Source organism: Ictalurus punctatus, chromosome 13 (genome assembly GCF_001660625.3).
Source record: "Ictalurus punctatus breed USDA103 chromosome 13, Coco_2.0, whole genome shotgun sequence".
In the NCBI taxonomy this organism is placed as follows: Eukaryota; Metazoa; Chordata; class Actinopteri; order Siluriformes; family Ictaluridae; genus Ictalurus; species Ictalurus punctatus.
Window position 1 is genome coordinate 26929203 of NC_030428.2, and position 25798 is coordinate 26955000.

Genomic DNA, 25798 nt, shown 5'->3' on the forward strand with positions numbered 1-25798 from the left:
ACACACACACACACCCTGTGAGAAAATGCCAAATTGTGCAACACAATGTCTGGCTCCATGACAACTTACCAAACTGTCCGAGAATCGAAACCTCCCCAATCCCACGGGCCTTTGGAGACAAAAACAATCATGTAACATGGACTAAGTTGAGAGAACGAATATTTATATAATTAAGTAAAGATTTTGTTTAAGTTATTGATGTATCTTGAGCTATCCGCTACATTTACTTAAATACTTAATAAATAAAGGATTTATTTACATTGAAAAACATTCCCTGATTGGAACAGTTTTGTAATGAACCTGGAGCGCTGCAAATGATCCAATTACAGCTGGAAACTTCACAATTACTGAACGCGTGTGTATAAAAACAACAAAATAAAAAGTCAAGAGTGAGTTCTACAACTACTACTTCTACTATTACTGTGACTTCTAGTCTTACTGCTATGAATACTACTACTACTACTACTACTAAGACTTCTAGTCTTACTGCTATGAATACTACTACTACTACTACTACTACTACTACTAAGACTTCTAGTCTTACTGCTATGAATAATACTACTAATACTATTACTACTACCACTACTAATACTACTAATACTGCTAATACTAAGACTTCTAGTCTTACTGCTATGAATACTACTACTACTACTACTACTATGCCTTCTTCTCTTACTGCTATGAATAATACTACTAATACTATTACTACTACTACTACTACTACTAAGACTTCTAGTCTTACTGCTATGAATAATACTACCAATACTATTACTACTACTACTACTACTACTAAGACTTCTAGTCTTACTGCTATGAATACTACTACTACTACTACTACTAAGCCTTCTCGTCTTACTGCTATGAATAATACTACTAATACTATTGCTACTACTACTACTACTAATACTACTACTACTAAGACTTCTAGTCTTACTGCTATGAATAATACTACTAATACTATTGCTACTACTACTACTACTAATACTACTAATACTAAGACTTCTAGTCTTACTGCTATGAATACTACGACTTCTAGTCTTACTACTCTACTACTACTCTACTACTACTACTACTACTGACGTTGCTGCTGCTAGGAATACTACTACTACAACTACTACTGCTAAGGAATACTACTACTACTACTACTATTACTACTGCTACAATTACTACTACTAGGAATACTATTACTACTACTACTACAACTAAATCTATTTTTCAGGTTCTGTGGTTGGAAGGTTTCTGGAATAAAATACTTTATTAAAAAAAAAACTATTCTAATAAATAAATATCACAGCACATGCCTGTTATAAAATCGGTTTTACTTCTAATTATAGCACGCTCTTTCGCACTTGTCACCTACTTTCACTCACACACACACACACACACACACACACACACCAACCCCTGCTCTAAATACCATCAGTTATTTCATCACAGAAAGCGGTTCTCGTGTGTGTGTGTGTGTGTGTGTGTGTGTGTGTGTGTGTGTGTAGAGCATGTTTGATGTGAGTCATGGAGCTTGTGACCTGTTCAGTGGGAAATGTGGGAGTCGTGCTTGCTGAGGCTTTACGCTCTTTCACAGAACCCTGAGCTCCAATCATACTCAATGGAGGTCTGTGTGTGTGTTTAGGGTTTACTCTTTGGAGGGTGTTCCCATAGAGAAAATATAATTTATAAAAAAGGAAAGAAATTGTGTTACTGAGACCAACTATGTCTTTAGGCGCGTGTGTGATGATATTCATGTTTTTTATGTTTTCACTGAGCTCATGTTCTAACCCTGCCCACATGAGACAGCTCCTGATTGGCTGATTCCTTCTTCTTTATGCAAATTAGCCCTGGATTTTTTTGTTTAGTGTTTGTATATAAAGTTGTTCAGTCACGGAGCCACTGTTGTGACCGGGTCTGTGTGTGAGAGCGAAAGATGGGACAGATGAACTCACGGCCATGAGACGTGACTTTTAAAACTTTATTCAAACTCCAGCAAAAAGTGAGTATTTCAGATAAATAACTCTTTTGAGCTTAAAACAAACAAACAAAAAACTCTTCAGTCCTGAAGTTACAGCTTTATCTTTGACTGTTACTGACACTGGAGACTCCTTCCATTGATGCTAAATAAACATCTCCTTACAGAAAACGCCAGCGTATCAGTATCAACATCTATGTGAAGCATCTGCATGAGCCGTTACTATGGAAACGATAATGTATAATGTTAATATAAACCTCTGATAGTGTCCGAGCTGCTGTCTTCTGACCAATCAGAATCCAGAATTCAACAAACTTCTATACCAGTGGACTGAAAGAGTGAATATTTGGATGCATTATGTATGTCTGTATGTATATATATTACACTACTGGTCAAAAGTTTGTGGACACTTGACTGAAATGTTTCTCATGATCTTAAAAATCTTTTTATCTGAAGGTGTGTGATTAAATGTTTGAAATCGGTCATATAGACAAATATACGATCGTGCCGACATATTCATTTCTTTCATTATAAAATAGTTGTTTTTTTTTAAATGGACGACTCGGAGTGAAATATTTTCCGAAAAGCACCCGATAAGAGTCCGGCGTCGGTGTGAACTCCTTTAAGACTGTTTAAAAAGCATCTCAGGGAAATTCCTCAAGAAATCGGGTGAGAAAACGCCAAGAATACATTTCTGCAAATTCTAGGCAAAAATGGGGTCTACTTTGAAGATGCTAAAATATTAAACTATTCTGATTTATTCTGGATTTTTTTTTTATCACAACATAATTCCATCCGTGTTACTCCAGAGATTTGATGACTTTATTATTATTCTAAAATGTGGGAGAAAAAAATCATAAAGAATGAGTGTCTAAACTTTTGACCGGTAGTGTATGTGTATGTGTACGTACATATATATAATACAAATACTTATAGTTAGTTATGAGCAATGTTCTCCAGGTTGCGGGATCATAAAGCCTTCCTGTGTCTTATCCTTACTTCTTATCGACACACACTTTCTGTTGCATTTTGTCTCTTGTGGTCTGCAGTGTTTGTGAATATAGCAGGGTTTAGTGTGGATGTGTGGATGCTGGCTGTGGGTGTGATCACTGTCGCTGTCCTGCTGCTCAACACTGACCTGTTCCTGACTAAACCACAGCCCGCCTCGCTGGACACACTCGCCAACGCTGAACTGAGGACCACCACTGGGGGTGAGTCACACTCTAACACAGGTTAACACACACACACACACGTAGCCTTTGTCAAGTACTGCGTACAGCGCTATGATTAATTATTGTTATTATTATTATTATTATTATTATTATTATTATTATTATTAGTAGTAGTAGTAGTAGTAGTAGTATTCGAATGAGTTGGTGTGCATTATTATAACTTTACCCCCATTATACACAACAGGACTTTCCCCATTCAATTGTTTATTGTTGTGTTTTGTGTATTTGTGTTGTGAACACTGGAGACGCAGAGGAGAAGAGCTTTAAAGCGTTCACACTCTGGGAGAAAACCGGAGCCGTGATCATGGCCGTCAGAAGACCTGGATGATCTTTGTGCAGAGAGGTGTGTATGTGTATGTGTGTGTGTGTGTGTGTGTGGTTTTGTATATATTTGTGTTGTGTTGTTACACCGTACCAGTATGGTGTGATACGGAAACGTGGCGGTCTGTCCCTTTAAGTGACAGATTTCAAATGAAAAATCCGTATCCAGCTGGTGTAACTCACACGACTGCATTTAAACTGCCCTTTTAATAAACCACTGAAGAGCGAGTTCCTCTAAATATAAATCTGAACTCTTTGTTGTTTCATTGTTGGGCTAGACGCCAAATGTTTACGCCAAATTTCACACTCATTTCAAACCGCCGTGCACGGATACACACAGAACCGCAGAATTTACGTTACAGACCGAAATAAGAGAGGTGCAGTGATGTATTTCTACCAGGAGGGGGGGTTCCAAATCCCCCAAAGTTTCACACTGCATCCTTAACTCTTCGCTGATACCACAGTTTTATTCTTTTATCTCTCTCTCTCTCTCTCTCTCTCTCTCTCTCTCTCTCTCTCTCTCTCTCTCTCACACACTCTCTCTCTCACTCGTACTCTCTCTCACACTCACACACACACACATTCTCTCCAGTTTTCTCTTTCTTTTTTCTTTCGTTTACTATATTCCCCCTTTTCCTTTCTTTCTTTGTTGTCCTCTTTTCTGTTCTACTTTTCATATTCTTTTTCTCTTTCTTCTTTTCTTCTGTACTTTCCTTTTCTCTCCTTTTTTCTATTCTGTAGTTCTTTCCTATATTTCTCTCCCCTATTTCTCTCTCTCTCTCTCTCTCTCTCTCTCTCTCTCTCTCTCTCTCTCTCTCTCTCTCTCTCTCCCTCTGTCTCTCTCTCAGTTCATTTTTTCCATTTCAGAGTACTTTATTGGCATGATTGTTTACATACAATATTGCCAAAGCACCAGTATAGATAAGAAAGGAGAATTAAATAAATACATAAATAAAATAAATAATATAAAAAAAAATTATTCCTTTATTCTTTATTTGATTTTCTTTCTGTTTTTATTTTTATTTTGGTTTATTATTTGGTCTAATTAGTTTTTTCTTTTTTTCTAGCCTTCTTTTTTTCTCTTACTCCATTTTTCCATTCTCTGAATCTCTCTCTCTCTCTCTCTCTCTCTCTCTCTCTCTCTCATTTTCTTCCACTCTTTCTCTTCCCTTTTCTGCCTCTCTCTTTTTCTTCTATTCTTTTCCTCTGTGTTCTTTTCTTCCATTCTTTCTTATTCGCTTTCCTTTTTTCTGTTGTATTTTCCTTCTCTCTCCCCCTATTTCTTCCACTCCCCCCTGCTTTCTCGCCCTTTTCCTGTCACTCTTATTTTTCCATTAATTCTTTCTCTCTGTCCTTTTTTCTTTCACTATCAATTTTTTTTATTCCATCTTTTTTTCTGTCTGTACCTTTCTTTCTTTCGTTATGTATTTTATAAATAAAAAATCATCCCATTCCTTTTATTTATCCCTTTATCAGTTTTTAACTCGTAACCAGCGTAGTATATATTTCAGTTAGTCCAGATTCAGTTCAACTCTGAAATGCTCTCTCTCTCTCTCTCTCTCTCTCTCTCTCTGTGTGTGTGTGTGTGTGTGTGTGTGTGTGTGTGTGTGTAATAACAGGAAGCCTCTGAGCTGTCCTCTCTGAAGCCTCAGCTGGATGAGGTCGGTGTTCCTCTGTACGCGGTGGTGAAAGAGAACATCGGTACAGAGATACAAAACTTCAGACCCTACTTCAGCGGAGAAATCTTCCTGGATGAGAAGGTCTGAGATTCCCAAGTATCACTAAACTTTGCTTTTAATTTCTATCTCATTACGACGGCCACGTTTTGTTCAGAATAGCTCAGGCAGAGTGTAGTTGTGGACACATTTCATATTTTACATTTTACATTTATAGTCATCTTTTCAACGCACTTGTTCTCCAGAGTAGTTTTTTTTTTTAAATTATTATTCTTTCTGAAAGCAGGTGCTTATTGTTTTATTACTACATGGGATGAATGTAAATTTTTTGAATGGCAAAATCAGTAGTAAATAATTTAGACATTGTGACCACGTGTTTTCATTGTAACAGAAACCTAAAAGCATTCACCCTACAGTATCATCGGGACATCCTTAATTCAATTCCCGACTACGCCAAAGCAATCCATGGTCAGGAGTCATGTGAGCAAAACTGGCTGTGCTGTTTAGGTGGGAGGGGCATATATCTCTCCCCTGTCAGTCAAAGTGACACTAGTCAATCACGGGCATTGGTGAGTTCATGTATGCGGTAGAGGATGGATAGCACTCTCCTCCGCTACCCTGTACAATGCATAGAAACAAAGACTGAAAACTGCATCTGCTCATCAAATGACTCCTGATTCATTTCGAATGAATCACTTTCAACAAATTGAATCATGATGCACATTCTGAAGTCTGGTCTATAATCCCCCCTCTGTTTGTTGTATGCGACAGCAATTATTTTACACTCCCAGGAAGAGGATGATGGTGAAACTGGGCTTCACTCGTATCAGCGTGTGGAGGAACATCCTGCGCGCAAATTGGAAAGGTTACCAGGGCAACATGAAAGGGGAGGGGTTTATACTTGGAGGCCTTTATGTGATTGGTCCAGAGAATCAGGTGATGTTCCACCTTAATCAGATGACATGCTGTAAATCATCCATTTATACGATTTATTAATAGAATATCCGTATATTTATTTGCAGGGTATTTTAATGGAGCACCAGGAGAAGGAGTTTGGCGATAAAGCTGATCTCAATTCAGTGTTACACGCAGTAATGAAAGTGCAGAAAGCTAACTAAAGCTATCAGCGCTGATCTCAAGTCAGTTCTACAGAAAATGACGTGTACTACAGAGTAATCGTCTTTCCTTTGTTTTTAGTTAAATGTGATATACATCACTGTGCAGAAGTATTCCCCCCCTTCCCCTCCAGTGTACTTAATAGAGAATTTTATGTCATGAAGCAAGACACCATGTTTTTCTCTTTTTTTTTTTTTTGGCAGGTGTGTGTTTCTGGGCTGTGTGTATTTTCTATACTTACAGATAAGCCTTGTACCTGTTTACGCTGTGTTCTTTGTGGGTCTTTCTCTCTTATCCATGTGGTAAATGCATTGCAGTGTGTCTCTGTTATGATGCTGTAGGGTTTGGGAGCGTATTAATGACAGACTGACTCTAAACTCTCAACAGGAGCGAGTAGTTTTGATGCCTCGCTCTCCCAAAACCGACTGTAAACACAACAACACACACTGTGATACGGTTTATATATATGAAAAGTACACCGGTGCACTAAATCGAACACCATGGAAACAACTGGGGGGGGGGGGGGGGGGGGTGTCTTTAAAAAGTAATAATCTTATGATTGGCTAGCTGATTTATTTTTCATATAAGTATTCTTTGTGTTTTTACTGCAGATGTACTATTTTACTGTTTGTACTGTTTTGTGTTCACTACTTCATTCATATACTCTAAGTACTCTAGTATAAAACACACATTTACATTTATAGTTAGCAATCAAAAAGCACATTTACTGTATATTTAATTTCAAGATGACTACTGATCAGAAGGTTTGCGTTTATCTTAGTATATGTAATACAATGTAGTATTTTCTACAAAACACATGTGATACGTATCAATGCCTTTGTAGCAGGAGAAACACTACACACTTAATCATAAACACTGATCTGGACTAATAAATAGCTTAGAATATAATTTGGACATTATTTTCGTTCAGTTGATAGAGCTGCATTTATGAAAAAAAATATATGAAATAAATATTGATTGATAAAAGTTATTGGAGTTTGTGTATGTATTTTTATTTTTTATTTAATTAAACGCACAATTAAACCTGAATTAATTAAACCTCAATTTTATTTCCCCCTGATCTTTGAAGCGTAAACGTGACCGAGATGATTGATACACATTTTAACCAATAGTAATCTTGTAGCACAAAAGTGCCAACCAATCAGCGGTAGTAGGCGGGGCTTATGAACGGCCATAGGAATGAATGGAGCAGTCATTTGTCCTTTTCAGCAAAGGTAAAAAAATAAGAACGCAAAACTTTTTAAAAAAAGACATTAATAAGTTTATATCGATTGTGTTGGCGAGTGTAACAGCATATTTCTGTTTAAAAAACGACGATTTATTTGGTTTGTTTATTCGGGTTCTTTCATTTAAGAGCAACAGGTGAAGACTAACCTAGCGGTTCACTTGTTGCTTAGCAACCGCTGAGAGCGTGTTTTATTTCTTCCTCCTGTAACTTAGCCCTTATTAACAACTATTTTCCTGAAGTAAATACGGGTTTGATAAACGTTATTGGGTGATAAGGAGATGTTTTATACAGCGTATGTCCTTTTTACAGTATATCCACACGGATATAAGGTCTTCAGTCACGTTCAAGCTCCTGGCGCGTGCGAGAGAGACGTATAAAATACCAGACCGGAAGTCATTAACGCGAGATACTACAGGTCACAAATAATTTTTCAGATAAAAAAAATACGTTAATTAAAATAATAATAAATGTAATCTATAACATGTCACAATGTCTTAAACTCTACTGAATAACAAAAAATAGCAGAAAAGTGTTTATGTCAGGGTTTTTGTCCACTTTGAAACTTAGCAAGACGGTAAGACCCGCCCACTACATTATGACGTCATGACAAATTCGGTGTTTCATTTGTGTTTAATTAATTTTTATACATTTAAAATAATTTACCAGATTTTGTTTAGACTGTTATTCTAAAATAGTGAAAGAACATTAAATAAATTAAGTAAAAATGTATTTTTGCATGAATGACAGTCTTATCCAGAATCCTCTCTCTCTCTTGCTTTCTCTCTCTCACACACTTCTCTCTCTCTCTCTCTCTCTCTCTCTCTCTCTTTCCCTCTCTTGCTTTCTCTCTCACACACACTTCTCTCTCTCTCTCTCTCTCTCTCTCTCTCTCTCTCTCTCTCTCTCTCTCTCTCTCTCTCGCTTCCAGGTAGTGTTTAGTTTAGGTTCTGATCACCTAAATAAGTGCACATGGACAAATATCTGGGATTTTGAGGAGATAGAGGATGGAAATGAGGCAGGATTACAACAGGACATCTTGTTGACCCTTACACACACACACACACACACAAACACACGCTATGGGGAGTCCACAGCGGCCCATAACCCCGCACCAGGATCACCACAGAACCAGATCTCTATCTCCAACACAAAGGCCAGCTGTCGGAAACACCATCATAGAGGGTAAGACTGTGTGTTTGTGTGTGCGTGTGTCCGTGTACAATCAGAATCCAGAATTTAACAGAGCTCTGGTGTGTGTGTGTGTGATGCAGGTGATTTGCATGGGGAGACAGTGACAGTAACAGTGGATCAGACAGAAGACGGTCATTTGGGCTTCAGTGTTCGTGGAGGAGCCGAACATGGCCTCAACATCTTCATCAGCAAAGTGGAGTACAACAGTGCTGCAGGTGTGTGTGTGTGTGTGTGTGTGTGTGTGTGTGTGAAAGAGAGAGAGAAAAAGAGAGCTCCATCCATAATCATATTTAGAACTCTACAGAGAGGGAACTCTGTGTGTGTGTGTGTGTGTATAGAGCAGGCAGGTCTGTGTGTGGGGGATAAGCTCCTGGAGGTGAATGGTATCAGTCTGGAGAACATCAGCATGAGCAGTGCTGTGAAAGTGCTGACGGGCCACCGCCGCCTCCGATTGGTCCTCCAGAGAGTGGGGCGGGTCCCTGGGGTCAGATACACCAATGAGAAGACCACCTGGTGAGCAAATCACACCTGTTCTTACTCATTTACTACAGGCAGGAGTTATCACGAGGACACACCATAGCACAGAGAGACAGACAAATAGATAGATCTGTGTGATCCAGATGTGTGTGTGTGTGTGTGTGTGTGTAGGGTAGATCTGATCCACCGCAGGATGGTGGTAGAGGAGGGGGGCGTGTCTCTGTCAGAGAGGCGCACAGACGGTGCTCTGTGTCGTAAAGTTCACTTGCACACGTCTCTCTCACATCCCTGCCTCGGCCTCAACATCCGCGGAGGAACAGAGTACGGCCTCGGTATCTACGTCTCCAAGTGAGAACCTCTGTCTGTCTGTCTGTCTGTCTGTATATCTGCCTGTCTGTGTGTTTATCTGTGTATCTGTCTGTATATCTGTCTGTCTGTTTATCTGTATATCTGTCTGTCTGTTTGTCTGTCTGTCTGTTTATCTGTCTGTTAGTCTGTTTATTTGTCTGTCAGTCTGTTTATCTCTCTGTCTGTCTGTCTGTCTCTCTGTTTATCTGTCTGTCTCTCTGTTTATCTGACTGTCTGTCTGTTTATCTGTCTGTCTGTCAGTTTATCTGTCTGTCAGTTTATCAGTCTGTCTGTCTGTTTATCTGTCTGTCTGTATATCTGTCAATCCGTTTATCTGTCTGTTAGTCTGTTTATCTGTCTGTCTGTTTATCTGTCTGTCTGTTTATCTGTCAATCCGTTTATCTGTCTGTTAGTCTGTTTATCTGTCTGTCTGTTTATCTGTCAGTTTATCTGTCTGTTTGTCTGTTTATTTGTCTGTTTGTTTATCTGCCTATCTGTCTGTCTGTCTTCCAGTGAGTTTTTATGTCTCAGTGTGAGCAGCTCAATGTTTAAATTTCTTTAAATATATATTTATATTTATAATTGCTATATTTCTGTGTGTGTGTGTGTGTGTGTGTGTGTGTGCGCGCAGGCTGGACCCAGGAGGACTGGCCGAGCAGGGCGGGATTAAGATGGGGGATCAGATCCTGTCAGCCAATGGCGTGAGCTTTGAGGATATCACTCACAGTAGAGCCGTGGAAGTCCTGAAGAGCCAACACCACCTCACACTGACCATCAAGGTGAACACGCACGCACACGCACGCACACGCACGCACACGCACGCACGCACGCGCACGCACGCGCACGCACGCACACGCACGCACACGCACGCACACACACGCACACACACGCACACACACGCACACACACGCACACATGTATGCTCTGCAGTAAGATTATAAGGCAAAGCAGCATCTGAGCATCTGATCTTTGAGTGTAATGTACCCTAGAGAGAGTGTGTGTGTGTGTGTGTTTCAGGTACTGCATGCATTATTTACCATGCTGTAGGATCAGGTGCTAAGTGTTTAAAGGGTTTAACTATCCCTCTGATACACACATTAGAGTGCAGACCTGATCTGTGATTAGTGATAGCTGCGTGTATATGGGATTAATATTGGTGACCAGAAGAAAACCAACACATTGCTGAGTGTTGATTATCTCACACTTGTCTCACCTGGCTAGTGTAGCTGAGAGCTGCTGCTGCAATCATAAAGACTGTCCTGTGCTCATCCCAGGATTCACAATCTGCTCATACTGAACATCCAGTGAACTTCTGCTCCGTTAAACGCATTATATAAATTACAACCGAATTCGATCGAGTCTTGTTTGATTGACAGGAGGCGGGGAGATACCCAGCTTATCAGGAGCTAGTGGCAGAGTACAGCTGGCTCGATAAACGTAAGAAGAAACCCAAGTGTGGATCGAATCATAATTCATGAATAATGCTGTTGAACTTCGGAGACATTGTCTATTATTATCTTTTAGGAAGCAGTAGAGCGTTCCATTCCTCATCGCGGAGGTCGGACTCGTCCTCCTCTGCCTCCTCTCTGTCCTCTGGAACCCCCCTCAGCTCAGTCGCTGGTCTCTCCCAGGCCACGCTGCCTCTCTCTCTGCCCCTCAGGTGCCAGATGACCGACATGTCCAGCTTGACAGAGGGCCAGATTCTCACAGATCCCATGGAAAACGAGTTCCACGCAGAGACGAGTCTGAGCCGCGGCCCGACTGAGCTCCTGCGGGACTCGGCTATCCGTAACGAAGGAGGAGGAGGAGGAGGAGGTGACGAGAGAAGAGAGGGGAGGAAAACGTCTCTCCTTATGGCACTAAGCCGACCTGGTCCACCCATCCGCAGGACCCAGAGTCACATGACAGTCTCAGGTCTTCGAATGTTAGCTATGGCTCGTGTAACTAATCACAATTTGATCCTTACTTAGATCTGAAATGTGAAAAAGCTGAGCATATTTCCTGTCTCTCTCTCTCACGCACACACACACACATTCAGAAGAGGAACAGAGGAAGCAGAAGGGAGCAAGAGAAGAAGGTGGGATCTCCCTGCAGCGTTCCAAAACCTTCCTCGGCCTGCTTTGGAAGAGGAGCTCGTCCAAGGAGCGTTCCAAATCGCCATCCCGATCCGAACCTGGTCATGGTAAGACGCTGTAAAGAATATTTCGGCGTGAACGTTCGGGAAAAATAGTTTCTCTTGGACGAAACTGGTCATAATTAAGGTCTGTGGCTGAAGGTACGACAAGCAGCAGGTTGTCAGATCAGGAAGTGCTGACTCAGGTGGAGGAAATGGCCACGAAGCTGCTGGAGGAGGAAGACGTAGCCGTCCTCGTGGAGATCTGTAAGCGGGTAATAGCGCGTGACATCGCTCATCAGCCAATCAAACCCTTTCCTCTTTCAAATGTGTTTGGTGTATGTGAAGTTTGCTGTTTGTGGTTGTTCAGTATACAGTGGAGCGAGAGTTGAAGTCTCTTGTGCGCCCCCTGCTGGCCATTCTGGATGGACCGGAGAAACTCCTGTTACTGAGGGAGATCAGGTGGAAAAAAAAAAAAGCACACGTGCTCTCACACACACACACACACACACACACACACTCACACACACCTGCCATCAGGATGATCCCTGGAACATGAGAAGATATTTTCTGTCATTGTTTCCTCAGTATATATATTTATATATTTTTAAATGGTTTAGATTGCTCTAAGCGGGACAATTTTGACAAATGGTTCCCTTCGTCTAAGGAAACGTATTCTCTACCAGACTAGCTTACGTCTCCTCATGCTTTCTTCTCCTGCACTGATTTCAGACTGCTCGTCCCTAAGGAGGATCTTCAGCAGTTCAACAGCACGGTGAAGCCCTTCGAGGAGGAAGCCTATGACATATTAAAGAGACGCTCTCGTAAGTTGGAAAATACGAAGAGAGGCATGACTCTATCCTGTACTTACACTGAGACCTTAATTGTTGTCTATATGGTTGTGTCCCAAGCACTGAAGTTCACGACTATTTATTCTTATTAAAGCTAATTAATGAAAAAAAAAAAAAAAAGGGCATAACTATGTAGCTATCGAATCATAAAACATTCCCAAACCATGTGAACTTCTTAGTGGTCTCCATGAGCATGAAGTTTTCGAATAAATACTATTTTATTTCTTCTTTTTTCTTGCAGGACAGTCGTCCCCTCTGCGCTCCCCCAAGGCAGGCCACGCCCCCAAGCGCCACCTCATCACACCTGTACCAGGTAGGATTAGAACAGTATTATAAACTCTTAGACTCTAGACGCTCCATGGTATGTGCGTGTGTGTGTATATATATTTATATATGTGTGTTTCAGACCAGCATGGTGGATTCGAGCTTCAGGCAGCTGAGGACATGGACAGACAGAACCGGCTGCTGGAACAATTACAGCGTCTTCGTGCGCCTCAGACGCAGAACCAGACGGAGGAACCTAGCCAAGCGTCCTTCGCTCCTCTGCTGGACATTCCTGTGGACTCATATTCTCACCCAGATTCCCTCAAACACCCCAGATCATCTCCAACAATCCCCAACTGGCTGCTGACACAAAATCCACACTCTCCTCCCAGCGAGGACGACGAGCTCGAGACGACCTCGAGAAGGGGGAGGACTCCTTTCCGAAACGGACACTCGCAAAGCGAAGCGAATAAAAAAGAGAAAGCAGGACGTGATGTTTTCTTCACCGTACTGGACACCCCTCGTCACAGGAGGCCACTCCTGGCTCAGGTCTTCGGTCCACTCAGGAGATCGCAGAGCTCCGAAGCGCCCTCTGTAGGACACAGCGGGGAAAAGCAGGCGCAAGAACCTCAGGAGTATGAACTCAAAACCGTCTGCATCAGCAAAACCAAGCGCTCACTGGGTGAGGAAATCTGTGCTGTCTGTTTCAGTAGCGTATAAACCACTCCGTGTCACGCTGTTATACGTTAAATAATCAGCGATGGGGTGACGTGATGAAGCAGAGTTACTGTTACCACCCTGAATCTGGTTATTTTAGAGTAACAGCACGTCCTGAAGTGTTTTATTCCTCTTACACCACGGTCATTTATACATTTAACATATCACATTTAACGTTATGGAACGTCCATAAACCTGGTTAGTTCCTGACTTACATTATAACAGTATTTCCCTTAAAATACAAACGATCGCCGTACAAGTCCCTGCGGACGAGCTGTCGCTATAGAAACGATACCTGAAAATGAATCGACACTGACCTTCTGACCAATCAGAGGCCGGAATTCAACACTCTGTGGTGTAACTGCTTTCTTGTCTGACGGTTTAGAACTGCACGTGCAATGACACGCTGTCTGAAATGAACAGGGATCAGTATCTCGGGTGGCGTGGAGTCCAGAGTGCAGCCCGTGGTCAAAATCGAGAAGATCTTTCCAGGAGGAGCTGCGTCTACTAACGACATGCTGAAGGTAAAATCGGTTTTAGAGAGCGTGCTGCTCATAGAGCACAGGTCAGGGCTTTAAGGAGATGTGTGATAAGTGGAGTTACTGCTAATCGATCATTTCCCTGTAACAGCACGTCCCGGAATGTTTTATTCCTCTTATACGACAGCAGTTTGACACCGGAAAATCTTCAGGACAGGAGTTCAGGCTTTACGGTTTCTCGGTAACGTGACAAGCTGCGTTATTTATTTATTTTTGTCTTCTTAACATCAAAAGAGAGGGAGAAAATGAGAGCGGTGAGGGAACGACTGTTTACGGCTGCTCTAAGGTCAGTGGGAACAGGGAAAATGTGCTCGCGTCACGTGTCAAACGTAACCGTAAATGGACGGAAAGTACGACACGTTATTTACTGAAAATAAATCATGATAAATGAATAAATAAATAAATAAATGGTGTTTGCTGTGGTGTAAGAGGAACAGAACACTTCAGGATGTGCTGATAATAGTAACGCCACTTCATCACACCGCCCCGTCCTTCATTATTTTCCCGTCACAGCATTGTAATGGTTAGACACTGAGTGATTTATTCCTTATTATTGGGAGAGATTTGGGTTATAGCCAAGGACTATACCACACAAAAGGTTAGTCATTTCTCTTAGACATCTAATTTTCTCTCTATTTATCTCTCTCTCTCATTGTCTCTCTCTCTCGCTCTCTCATATTGTCTCTCTCTCTCTCGCTCTCATATTGCATCTCTTTCTCTCTCTTGCTCTTCTCATATTGTATCTCTTTCTCTCTCGCACGCTCGCTCTCTCATATTGTATCTCTTTCTCTCCCTCACTCTCATATTGTATCTCTTTCTCTCTCTTGCTCTTCTCATATTGTATCTCTTTCTCTCTCACTCTCATATTGCATCTCTCTCTCTCTCATATTGTATCTCTTTCTCTCCCTCACTCTCATATTGTATCTCTTTCTCTCTCTTGCTCTTCTCATATTGTATCTCTTTCTTTCTCACTCTCTCATATTGCATCTCTCTCTCTCTCATATTGCATCTCTCTCTCTCTCTCATATTGCATCTCTTTTTCTCTCTCGCTCTCTGTTATTGTATCTCTTTCTCTCTCTCACTCGCTCTCTTGTATTATCTCTCTCACATTGTCTCTCTCTCGGTCTGAAATTCAAAATTCTCTCGGTCTCTCGTATTATATTTCTTTCTCTCTCGCTCTCTCATTGTATCTCTTTCTCTCTCTCTCTCGCTCATATTGTATCTCTTTCTCTCTCTCTCTCTCACTCGCTCTCTCATATTGTCTCTCTCGCTCTCCCATATTGTATCTCTTTCTCTCGCTCACTTTCATATTGTATCTCTTTCCCTCTCTCTCTCTCGCTCATATTGTATCTCTTTCTCTCTCACGCTCTCATATTGTCTCTCTCGCTCTCCCATATTGTCTCTCTTTCTCTCGCTCACTTTCATATTGTATCTCTTTCCCTCTCTCTCGCTGGCTCTCTCATATTGTCTCTCTCTCTTGTCTCGCTCTCTCTTTCAGGCTGGCTTTGAGCTGGTGTCAGTAGACGGCGTATCTCTGCAGGGCATCACGCATCAGAACGCGGTGGAAATCATCCGCCAAGCCTTCAGCAACAAGCACACCGATCCCATGGAGCTGGTGGTGAAGGTCCCTAAACACTCCTGAGACACCACTGAGCTCTAATCGCGCTTTAAACACCACGTTATACTAAACTGCTGTGTAAAAACCTCGTCCGGACGCCTCACGTGACAGCGTGAGGGGAGAAAAAGAACACGGCCGCATCCCAGTACTGTCTCTAACATGCTCTCCTCCAGTTCTTCTCACGACTGGGAACCAACTAACTGACCAGCTAACTATCTAGACTCTCTTTACTCTCTAGATGCATTTGAGCTGCTTGAAGTGAGACGTTACGTCACATTTCGTCGAATGTCCCAAACACACACACACCGTCATGTTTCGTTATATCGCAGTGTTGCGATGTTTCTGATGTCTTAAAAAAAAACAAAAAAAAAACACCTCATACGCCACTCATTTTCATCACCACGTTGTCCTCCGGGTTTGTTCTTCTTGTTCGACAGCCTAACTTGTGATATGATTGGCCAGGACGCCGATGTCACTCAGGGCTTTTCTGAAACGTTGAAGCTCTTTGAATTAATGCGGGAAAAATATAGACATTGGCGAATTTTTTAATGCAATCGATTCTGATTAAAAAAAAAAAAGATCTGATTTGAGCAGTTATCAGATTTATTCAGGTGTTATTAAATCCGTTCTGGAAAAGAAAGCAGGATTAATCAGAGCTTGTACACTGTTTTTCTGCTATCTGTAGTTTTCTCCATGTCTGTGCGTGTACACGAAGATTAATTCGATATTAAACTGCTGAAATGTGAGAGTAAAAAATATTCCTAAATAAATATGGCTCTTTATTATGAATGAATATGTGCAGATCTACATTATTAATAACGCTTATGCAGCTGTTACTAATAATAGGTCTGTACATGTATTTTTAAAGTTTAAAGATAATGAAAGAATCCAAAAAGACACTATTTACAGAATGCAGAGGTGAGGCAACATCATTAACGCATCAGTCCAAGATCTATTGGACGCTTGTTGGATGAGTATCTGATGCCTACAGCTTAGTGCCACTAGAGGGAGCTGTTGTCTACTCACTCACTCTCTCTCTCTCTCTCTCTCTCTCTCTCTCTCTCTCTCTCTCTCTCTCTCTCTCTCTCTCTCTCTCTCTCTCTCTCACACACACACACACACACACACACACACAGCATTTCAGAGTTAAACTAAATCTACACTTGCTGAAATAAATACAATACTGCACTGGTTACCAGTTAAAAGCTGATAAAGGGATGAAAGGAATGTTATATATTTTTTGATTTATACATTACATACCGTACATGAGGAAAGAAAGAAAAGTACAGAGATAGAAAGAGATGGAAGAATAAATATAGTGAGAGAAAAAGAGACAGAAAGCAAGAATAAATGGAAAAATAAGAGAGACTGAAAAGGGAGAGAGTGGCGTGTGTGTGTGAACATGTGTTTGTGAGAACATGTGTGTGGGGCAGTGGCCTGTGTGTGTGTGTGAGAGAGAGATAGAAAGAGAGAGCAGATGTTTATGATAGCAGTATTTGTGAAGTGTTGAATGTGTAGGGAAGACCTGGCCTCGTTGTAGTAAACTTGTAAAACCAGTCTGTACAGCGGAAACACGCGCGCGCGCGCGCACACACACACACACACACACACACACACACAATAAGTACTTCTTTTAGAAGTAAAAGGGATGTTACTTTGTAACGGATTGACCTGTGATAAGCGCTGTGTACGAACACCCCTAACACAACACTGGTTCCTATGGTTACCGAGCGCGCGCGCGCACACACACAGACAGAGTTCAGTACACTAGTATGCATTTAGTCCTTACCGGCGCTAGAATCGATCACGTGACTTTCTTGTTCAGGGCAGAAAGATTACTCTCATGTTGAAATCACACACAGACCATCACTCTAATTCCTTTCGTTTTCTACTTTTATTGTTGCTTTTCCTTTCTTCTAGTCCCCTCCCCCCGTTTCTCTCTCCGTCTTTCTTTTGCTCTAGCTGTACTTTTCTCTCTTCTCCTTCATTTCCCCCTTTCACTCTTTCGTTCTTTTCACTCTCTCTTCTGTCTTCCTCCATCTCCCTTTGTTCTTTCTTTCTTTCTTTCTTTCTTTCTTTCTTTCTTTCTTTCTTTCCCTCTCATTCTTCTTCTTCTTTCTTCTGTCTCTCTCTCTCTCCACTTCTTCTTTTGTACTAGTTTACCTTATCTGTAATTGATCACGTTACTTTCTTGTTCAGAGAGAGGACAGGTGTGGCGAGTGATCGATTACTCTCCAGCCAATCAGATCGCAGCATTACGCCCGAGTCCCGCCTCATGGTTAAACCGCGGACCAATCAGGCGCAGGATCACTTCCGCCCGCTGGCTTTCCCTGGACGCAGAGTAAACACGGTTTCTCCGCGCTGGAAGGATTACACTTCCCTGCAGGAAGAGGAGCTCGAGGTGAATTCTTTGATTTAAAGAAGTATAAATGAGTATTTCTTTCCGTCGGGAAGAGTTTGTTGCGAAGTCCATGTTGGAGAAGAGTGAGTGGAAAACTGCAGGACGTCTCTATGTGACCCGCAGTACCCACTGAAGTCTGAGTAAGTAATCTCGCGCAGGCTTTATTTTCACTTTTAAAAAAAAATTATTTATTTGTTTGTTTGTTTACTTAGCAACAATAAACCATTTCTACAGCAGGTTTGTAAGCGTGGCAGTTTCATTATGATATCAGGAACGCTTTCTCACTTTTAAACCTCGCAGACTACGAGCTCTGGCTCGTTGTCTTGCTTTTGTTTATTTGTTTACTTATTTGTTTTTTTTTTTAAAGTAACGCGCGTGCACTCGGCAGTCTCCTTCTGTCTGCATTTCTTTCTCTCTAATTTCCTCTCCACGTCCCATAAAACTGTACAGAGAGCGTTACTTCAACATGAACTTGAGATTTGTCAGAGGGAATGTTTTAAAAAAAATAAAATATATTTATATACGTGTGTATATATTTACAGAAACTTCATTCCCTTCATTAAGCAAACAGGACTGACCTGCTTTAGTGTTTATTTCTCCTGTAGTAATTATGCTGTTGTCTGTAGTGATAGCAGGTTGTTAGCTGTTATTAATCTCACTGATGTTTATAGTGTTTTGGGAGAAACAGTAACCTTCTTAAATCACTTCTAATACACTTATATAAGACTGTAATTCTATAACCTGATTAATAAATGTGTTCAATCAGAGAAACTAGGATGACGTGTGTGTGTGTGTGTGTGTGGATAAAGTTTCATGTTGATATATAGGTTTCTTTTGCTTTTGTTGTGATAATCTGCCAGGTGAAATTCCTGTGTACGTGTACTGTACACTCGGTGATTTAAAGTGTTTCTGAGTGTCTCGAGAAGAAGTTAGGACGTCCGGGTGATTTCGCGGAAGTTCTGAAAGTTTTTATGAACGTAGAGTAATCCTAGTTTCAAAGTTAAATAGAGTCCAGACACTACACGGCCAGCCTACCTCCTTTTTTTTTGCACACTAATACATTTCATTTCTACTTTTTCTTGATGCACTGCACTTGACATATGGGTGCGGATGTTTAAAGGCTAGGACAAAGGATTGTGGGGAAACGTATGGGTCCAGAGACACACGAGTCTGAGGACATGTACGGGTTGACTCTGGAGACGTACGGGAGTCGAGTCGGAGGACGTGTACGTCTCCAGGGTCAGCTCGTACGGGAGTCGAGTCGGAGGACATGTACGGGTTGACTCTGGAGACGTATAGGAGTCGAGTCGGAGGACATGCAGGAGTCGGGCCCGTGGACGTGCAGGAGTCGTGGTGGAGTGAGTCAGGCCCGGGGACTCTCCGGAGTTATGGTGGAGTCTGCAAATAAGAGTATTTGATATTTAAGTCTGGGACATTTTGGGACGCTTGGGTCTGGAACGTAGGGGTCTGAGGGAAACATGGTTCTTGGGACAGTCGGGTCTAGTCTGGGATCTATGTGTCGAGAGACTGTTCCAATAAGGTTGAACAGTTTTGGGAGGGAAATATCGATCTGGTAAACGATTGTGTATTATTCAGGAACAATTAAACAAAATGTCATTATTAAAGCGGCGTGAAGAGGACGTGCACACACACTACCCCTGTTTGAGTTTTAGAGATTCCTCCATTTCTTCATCACGGCTAGTTGGAGTGAAGTGACCTCCGCTTTTAGTTCTGCTCTGTCTCTTACAGACTGCTGTGTCAGATATCTCTTCTCTCTCTCTCTCGCACTCTCTCTCGCACTCTCTCTGCCTCCTCTCGGTCTTTTCATGAAGTATCACTTGACACTCTTTCCTAATCTGGTTCTGATCACTCAGCTTTAACTACCCTCTCTCTCTCTCTCTCTCTCTCTCTCTCTCTCTCTCTCTCTCTCTCTCTCTCTCTCAATACTGAGCCTTAAACTCTCCACTATGGTTTTTTTTATTCCACGTTGCGTTCCACGTGATTGGCGTTGCTGTTTAAATGCGTGAGATTCCAGGTCGTCTCTCGGGTGCTGTGTGCAGCAGGGAAGCCGGACAGCTGCGCCGAGAGTGTTTATTTAGAAATTCCAGTGAGATTAATGCAGGGTGGAATCTGGAGCGTCGTTGCTTGTGTGAAACAGGTTTGGAGTAAACTACAGAGATCTCTTGTGCTGTACACACACACACACACAGATATATACACTAGGCGTGGGTCAATAAAGAGTGTGTGTTGTGCAGTGTTAGGAAAATAATCAGCGGCAGGCTGGTGTGCTGAATCCGAGTTAGCGCTACCAGTCAGAAATGGATTCTCTTCCTGTAACAGCATGTCATGAAGTGTTTTATAGCACAGCAATTTGCCAACGATTAACATTTCTTGAAAGAACACCATGTCTTACTCTTTTTTCTTTTTTTTATCCTTTTATTGTTGCATTTGATTTTGTGGACCGTCCAGAAAGCAAGTCCGTTCCTGTTCCCACTTATGTCGCGACAGCACACGAGTGAAGTTCCTTTAGGCCGCAATCCCAACAACCCCCCCCCCCCCCCCCCCCCAAGAAAAAGACAAGTACGTCATGTTGAGAAACTGGAACGCACGCAAGAAATCTTTTTTTTAAAAATGTAAAAAATAATGCAAATCTCATGTACGAACATCCTCTAGGAAAACGGAGCTACCACATGTCATGTACGAATTTAATAAGGATACAGTTTAGACAAAGAATCGCGAGGGAGATATGACGGTATTATTCAGTGTGTACGGGATTCAGGGAGGTTTATGTTTCTAATCGTCGCGGCAAAAACGTTTGCGTCTGCTGCGGATTTTTACGGAATTCGCGACGCGACTTGCGGAGTTTTGCGTGCATTTTTTTTCCTCGGTGGAAAACCACTCGAATCGGTGCAGTGGCACGAAATGCTTCTGCACGCGCTTTCACAGTGACGTTAGTTGTAAACGGAGACGACTTTGGACGGACGCGCGTCGCGACGACGTCACATGACGCGTCTGCGAATATTGCGGAGTTTGCTTCATTTCGTGTTTCGCAAAATCCTGGAGAGACTTCTAAATATGATATAATAAAATATCACAATGCAATTTTCTGAAATGTTGTAGCTATAGCTGTATCTTGTTTAATTTATTATTATTATTTATTTATTTATTTTTTTTTTTAAATAGCAAGGGCTATTGTACTGAACATTTTTAAAACGTAGCCTGTTATTTTATTACGTGGCTAGCATGCAGCGCTCTTGTCGCCGTGGCCCGGGTTCGATTCCCGGTCACCGAAGATCACCGAAACTAAATATCATGATTTGGATCGTGTATTATAAAAAAAAAAAATAAATAAATAAATAAAAAAGTACCGCGATCTATTTTGTCCGTATAACTACTTTTTAATGATCACAACTACTTTTAATTTCCCAGATGATAAAAATGCAGCAGGAGTGTTCAGATTGTAATCAGTGGAATTCATTCCAGTTGGGAGGAGGAAATAAAATGCCCGACAGGACGGACGGTAGCAGCGGCGCTGACCCGAACCCAAATGTATCGTTGAATCGTTTTAATTAAGGTGCGATCTACCGCAAACTCTCCCGCCGTGTTCCTAATGTTTCTGTTCAATATCTTAGACGTGATGGTTTCACCGGAAATAATTAAAACAGGACGAGTGCATGCTGTCGTCTAGAATAAAATGAAACAGTAAAACGCACGGAGCGATTAGGAGTGTGTGATGATGATGTAATGTCGGAAAATTATGTCACGCTTTTCTGAGAGATTATCGGTATCGTGATCGTTAAAGAAAATACGTATTTAAGGAAAAAACCGATTTCACGTAAATATTTCTGCGATTCTGTTAATCTGGAAAAGAATGCAGTGTTTTCCCCGCTCTGTGTGTGTGTGTGTGTGTGTGTGTGTGTGTGTGTGTGTGTGTGTGTGTGTGTGTGTAACTCCTCCGACCGTTCTGGTCTGAAATGGAGGAGAACGTCGAGTAAAGTCCTGATGAGCGCAGCACCGCAGAGTGCGGACACAGCCGAGCGATCTCGCCTTGCTGAGTCTGGCTTTCTGCTCCACGTCTGCTGCTAGGTGCGCAGCTGTCTCGCCTCGGTCCTCGGTCTGCGTTTTTGGAGCGTCACGTGATCATAACCCCCCGGAGGATCGCGCAAGTTCAGGTGTGCACGCTAACGAGACTGTAGGCCTCTGGTTTATTTTTAGACCCGTGTGTTAAAAGAGGGAGTGTGGGATTGTTTATGTATTACGTTTTCAGAAAAAAGCGCTAACTCTCCCGCAGGGCTGGACCGCGTCTCTCAATTCTGACTTTACAGCGGGGGAAATGAATATCGGACGCGTCAGCATTTTTTTTTTTTTTCAGTAAATATATTTGACTGTTCAGATGAAATTTTCACCAGACGTCAGTGTTAACTCAAGAAATCTGCACATATAAAGAATTCACAACATTAAAGTCCATAAATACAGTTGTGTGTAATAAAGAGGAATGACACGGGAAAAAAGTATTGAACACGCTAACTGAAATGTATTAGTACTTAGTGGAGAGGCTTTTGTTTGTAACGGCGCTTCACGACACTTCCTGTATGAAGAAATGAATGGGTCGCAGTATTCAGGTGTGATTTCGGTTCGTTCTTCTAAACATATCGTCTTTAAATCTCGTTCACATGGAGTCGAGTCGGGTGATTGACGGGCCGTTCTAACACCTTGATTTTTTTTCTCTGAAACCAATTGAGAGTTTATTTTGCTGTATGTTTTGGATCGTTGTCCTGCTGGAAGCTCCACCCACGTCTCACCTTCATCGTCCTGGTGGATGGCAGCAGATCCTTTTCAGGAATCTCCCGGTACAGGGCTCCATTCATCGCTCCTTCAGTTATATGAAGTCTGCCAGTACCATGTGATGAAGAACAGCCACACACCATGATGCTCCACCTCCAGACTTCACTGCTGGTGTAGTGTTTGTAGGGTGATGTGCAGTGCCATTTCTTCCCCAAACATGGCGTGTAGTACAACAGCCGAAAAGTCCACTTTTGCTCTGGTCTGACCAGACTACACTCTCCCAGTATCTCATAGACTTGTCTAAATGAGCAAACTTTAAACGCTTCGTCATGCCTTTTCTTTAGTAATGGAGTCTTGCATGGTGAGCGTGAGCATTACCTGTTTTCTCCGTGACGATGGCACCTGCTGCCTCCAAGTGTTTCTGGAGCTCTTTCCGAGTGCTCTTTGGCTCTCGCGCTACTCTTCTGACTGTTCTTCTGACTCCCTGGTCAGGAATCTTGCGAGGAGCTCCCGTGCGCGGCCGGGTGATGACGGAGCGATGTTGCTTCCACTTGCGGATAACGGCCCCGATGGTGCTTACTGGAGGATTCAGAAGTTCTGAAATACGTCTGTATCCGATTCCATCGATATGTTTCACAGCAATAAGTTTGCGAAGGTCTTGGGAGAGCTCTTTGCTTTTACCCATCATGAGATGTTTCTTGTGTGACACCTTGGTAACGAAAAGCCTTTTTATAGACCATCAATTTACAAACCCACCTGATATTCATTTGCACAAATTACTTACGGATTTCAGCGGGTCCTTGCCCTACCTTGCCTTGGAGAACTGCTTTTTCTTTTTTTCACTTGTCTTGACTGGCTGATGATCGTTGTCCTAGAGAACGATTGACGCTTGGTCGGGGCTTTCTTTGTAGCTCGCTAAATATCAAGTGCACGTCCAAATTATTTGAAAAATTGATACAATTACCTTTTTATATATCTTTTTAAATCTGTGGTGGAAACGGGCTTTCATAGCCGATCGCTGTTAAGATTTTGAATTTTTTTTATTTTTTATTTTTTTAAATTGTCAGATGTTTTTTTTTTTTTATTCATTAGCAGATTTTAGTATTTCAATATTTATTAGTTCAAATAATATTTAGTATTTCAAATTTTCTACGTGTGTGTATATATTTGTGTGTGTATATGTATGTATGTATATATATATATATATATATATATGTGTGTATATATATATATATATATATATATATATATATATATATATATATATATATATATATATATATATAATATATTATTTACTTAATAAATAAACAAATAATGTTATTTATTGAAAGCAGTTTATTTATGGGTAATGTAGCGATCAATTTTTGTTTGTTTTTATCAATTTTTTTTTTGTTTATTTTACAGCAACACTGCGCTGTGGCTGGCAAAATGTTGTCATGCATACAGTATCAAATCTCGTAGAAAGTATCGCCGCGTGATATTTTTACCCCCCCCCCCCACACACACACACACACACTGTACGTGGGAAAATAGTTGCGCTGATGATGTTTGCACAAAGTAAGCAACTGTAATATTTGCTTTTGTTTTTTTGTTTTTTTTTTGTTTTGTTTTTCTTTGTTTAACCTGACCCACATCAAATATCATTCCTGCTCTGTAAACACAACCCCACCTTTAGTCCATAATCTGCCCCGCTGTTGTAGCGCTTTATGGAGGTTATTCTGTTAGCGTGCGTGTTATTACTACACCTAGAGCGACTCCTGGATTACAGCGTACTCGGGTTAAAGAACACGTTATTAAATTAGTACGTGTAACGTGTAATTTAACTGCAGACAAGACAAGGCAGGTTTAATTGCACCACACACGAGCAAGCTTCCCGAGGTTGGAAAACGGTGCGTCTTTTAGTTATGAGTGCTGTCTCTCGCATCAACTAAATAATAATAATAATAATAATAATAATAATAATAATAATAATAAGCCTTTTTTTTCACCACAGTGCTGCTGAGTTCTGGATTCTGATTGGTCAGAAGGTGCTGATTGATTGCTGGATTACTTTTCTGTAAGAGCAGCTCTTACTGTGCACTCGTTCTAATACGTTATCGTTTCTACGGTAACAGGGAAAAACCCCGAAAACCACCGATACGCCGGCATCTCCTGCAAGGTGACGCTTATCGAAAGGAGTCTCCGGCGTCAGAGGGTAAAGGTTAAGTTTTCCGACACCTTCAGGAGTTTACGCTTCGAGGAACGACCGTCGGTAGCTGCGTTAACGTGAGCGATAACGGGAACTCGGCCTGTGTCGCAGATCGTTAAACGTAACTCTAAACGGGTAGAACGTACCGCTGTTTTAATCAGTAAAAAGTGATCTAAAATAAACGGCGGCCGTGGTATAAGAGGAAGGAAGCACTTCGGGACGCGCCGTTATAGGAAAGTAACGAGTTTCGCGTGAGAGCAGCGACGCCGTTAATACAGTTACTGATACAGTTTCCGTCGGTTTTTGTCAGAAATCGCGCCGCTTCTCGGCGCTTTTGTTTAATCGCTGAAGAGTTTATCGCACTCCGAGTCCCGCCTTACGGGAGCCGCGGTCATTAATAATTCACGCGCGGTGGGGAAAGGGAGCGTGAGGCTAAAATAAACCCGAAAGCGAAGGATGGAAGACTCGGGCCGTAACGTCTTCCTCGGTCAGTCGTAATTGATGTGGAGGAGGAAAACAGAGCAGAGAGCGAGGGAGAGAGAGAAGGAGAAGGAGAAGGGGAAGGAATGTTCTCATCACACTGCTCTCTTGTGGGTTTTTTCCTTCAGGCTGGAAAAAATCTGCTGATTTCTAAATATGTGCTGATGCCGAGCTCTCTCTGTTCCCCTCCGTCTGTGCTCCAGTAGTTCTCTTCAGGTCCCGAGTTCCAGAGGATTCGTCATTGCACGCATACACGAGCTCCGTTT

General features: G+C 41.7%; 2 protein-coding genes and 1 pseudogene across 3 annotated transcripts in view; all 3 read left to right on the forward strand.

The window, feature by feature from the left end:
* Positions 1 to 1504: 1504 nt before the first annotated feature.
* Positions 1505 to 7299, forward strand: LOC108273937 (peroxiredoxin-like 2A; annotated as a pseudogene).
* A 163-nt stretch (positions 7300 to 7462) lies between these two features.
* pdzd7b (PDZ domain containing 7b) lies at positions 7463 to 16641 on the forward strand. The gene is made up of 16 exons (XM_017483633.3): positions 7463 to 7543; positions 8486 to 8739; positions 8829 to 8963; positions 9087 to 9261; positions 9397 to 9573; positions 10205 to 10352; positions 10950 to 11010; positions 11098 to 11487; positions 11612 to 11755; positions 11849 to 11961; positions 12057 to 12148; positions 12419 to 12510; positions 12779 to 12850; positions 12944 to 13483; positions 13942 to 14042; positions 15556 to 16641. The coding sequence occupies exons 2-16, from the start codon at positions 8637 to 8639 to the stop codon at positions 15697 to 15699; spliced, it is 2487 nt and encodes an 828-aa protein (XP_017339122.1). The 5' UTR covers positions 7463 to 7543; positions 8486 to 8636; the 3' UTR covers positions 15700 to 16641.
* Positions 16642 to 17750: 1109 nt separating this feature from the next.
* The window catches only part of mpp7a (MAGUK p55 scaffold protein 7a), a 128393-nt gene continuing 120345 nt past the window's right edge, over positions 17751 to 25798 (forward strand). For both annotated transcript variants that reach the window (XM_053684838.1, XM_053684839.1), the window contains exon 1: positions 17751 to 18216. The gene's annotated coding sequence lies outside the window, so the exon portion shown is untranslated. The remainder of the gene's footprint in view (positions 18217 to 25798) is intronic.

Excerpts from the sequence above, each read along its gene's own strand:
- pdzd7b (XM_017483633.3), top strand. The coding sequence starts at position 8,637 with ATGGGGAGTCCACAGCGGCCCATAACCCCGCACCAGGATCACCACAGA. Across the intron at positions 11,011-11,097 it reads GTACAGCTGGCTCGATAAAC|GAAGCAGTAGAGCGTTCCAT; the intron begins GTAAGAAGAAAC and ends ATTATCTTTTAG. Across the intron at positions 14,043-15,555 it reads CTACTAACGACATGCTGAAG|GCTGGCTTTGAGCTGGTGTC; the intron begins GTAAAATCGGTT and ends TCTCTCTTTCAG.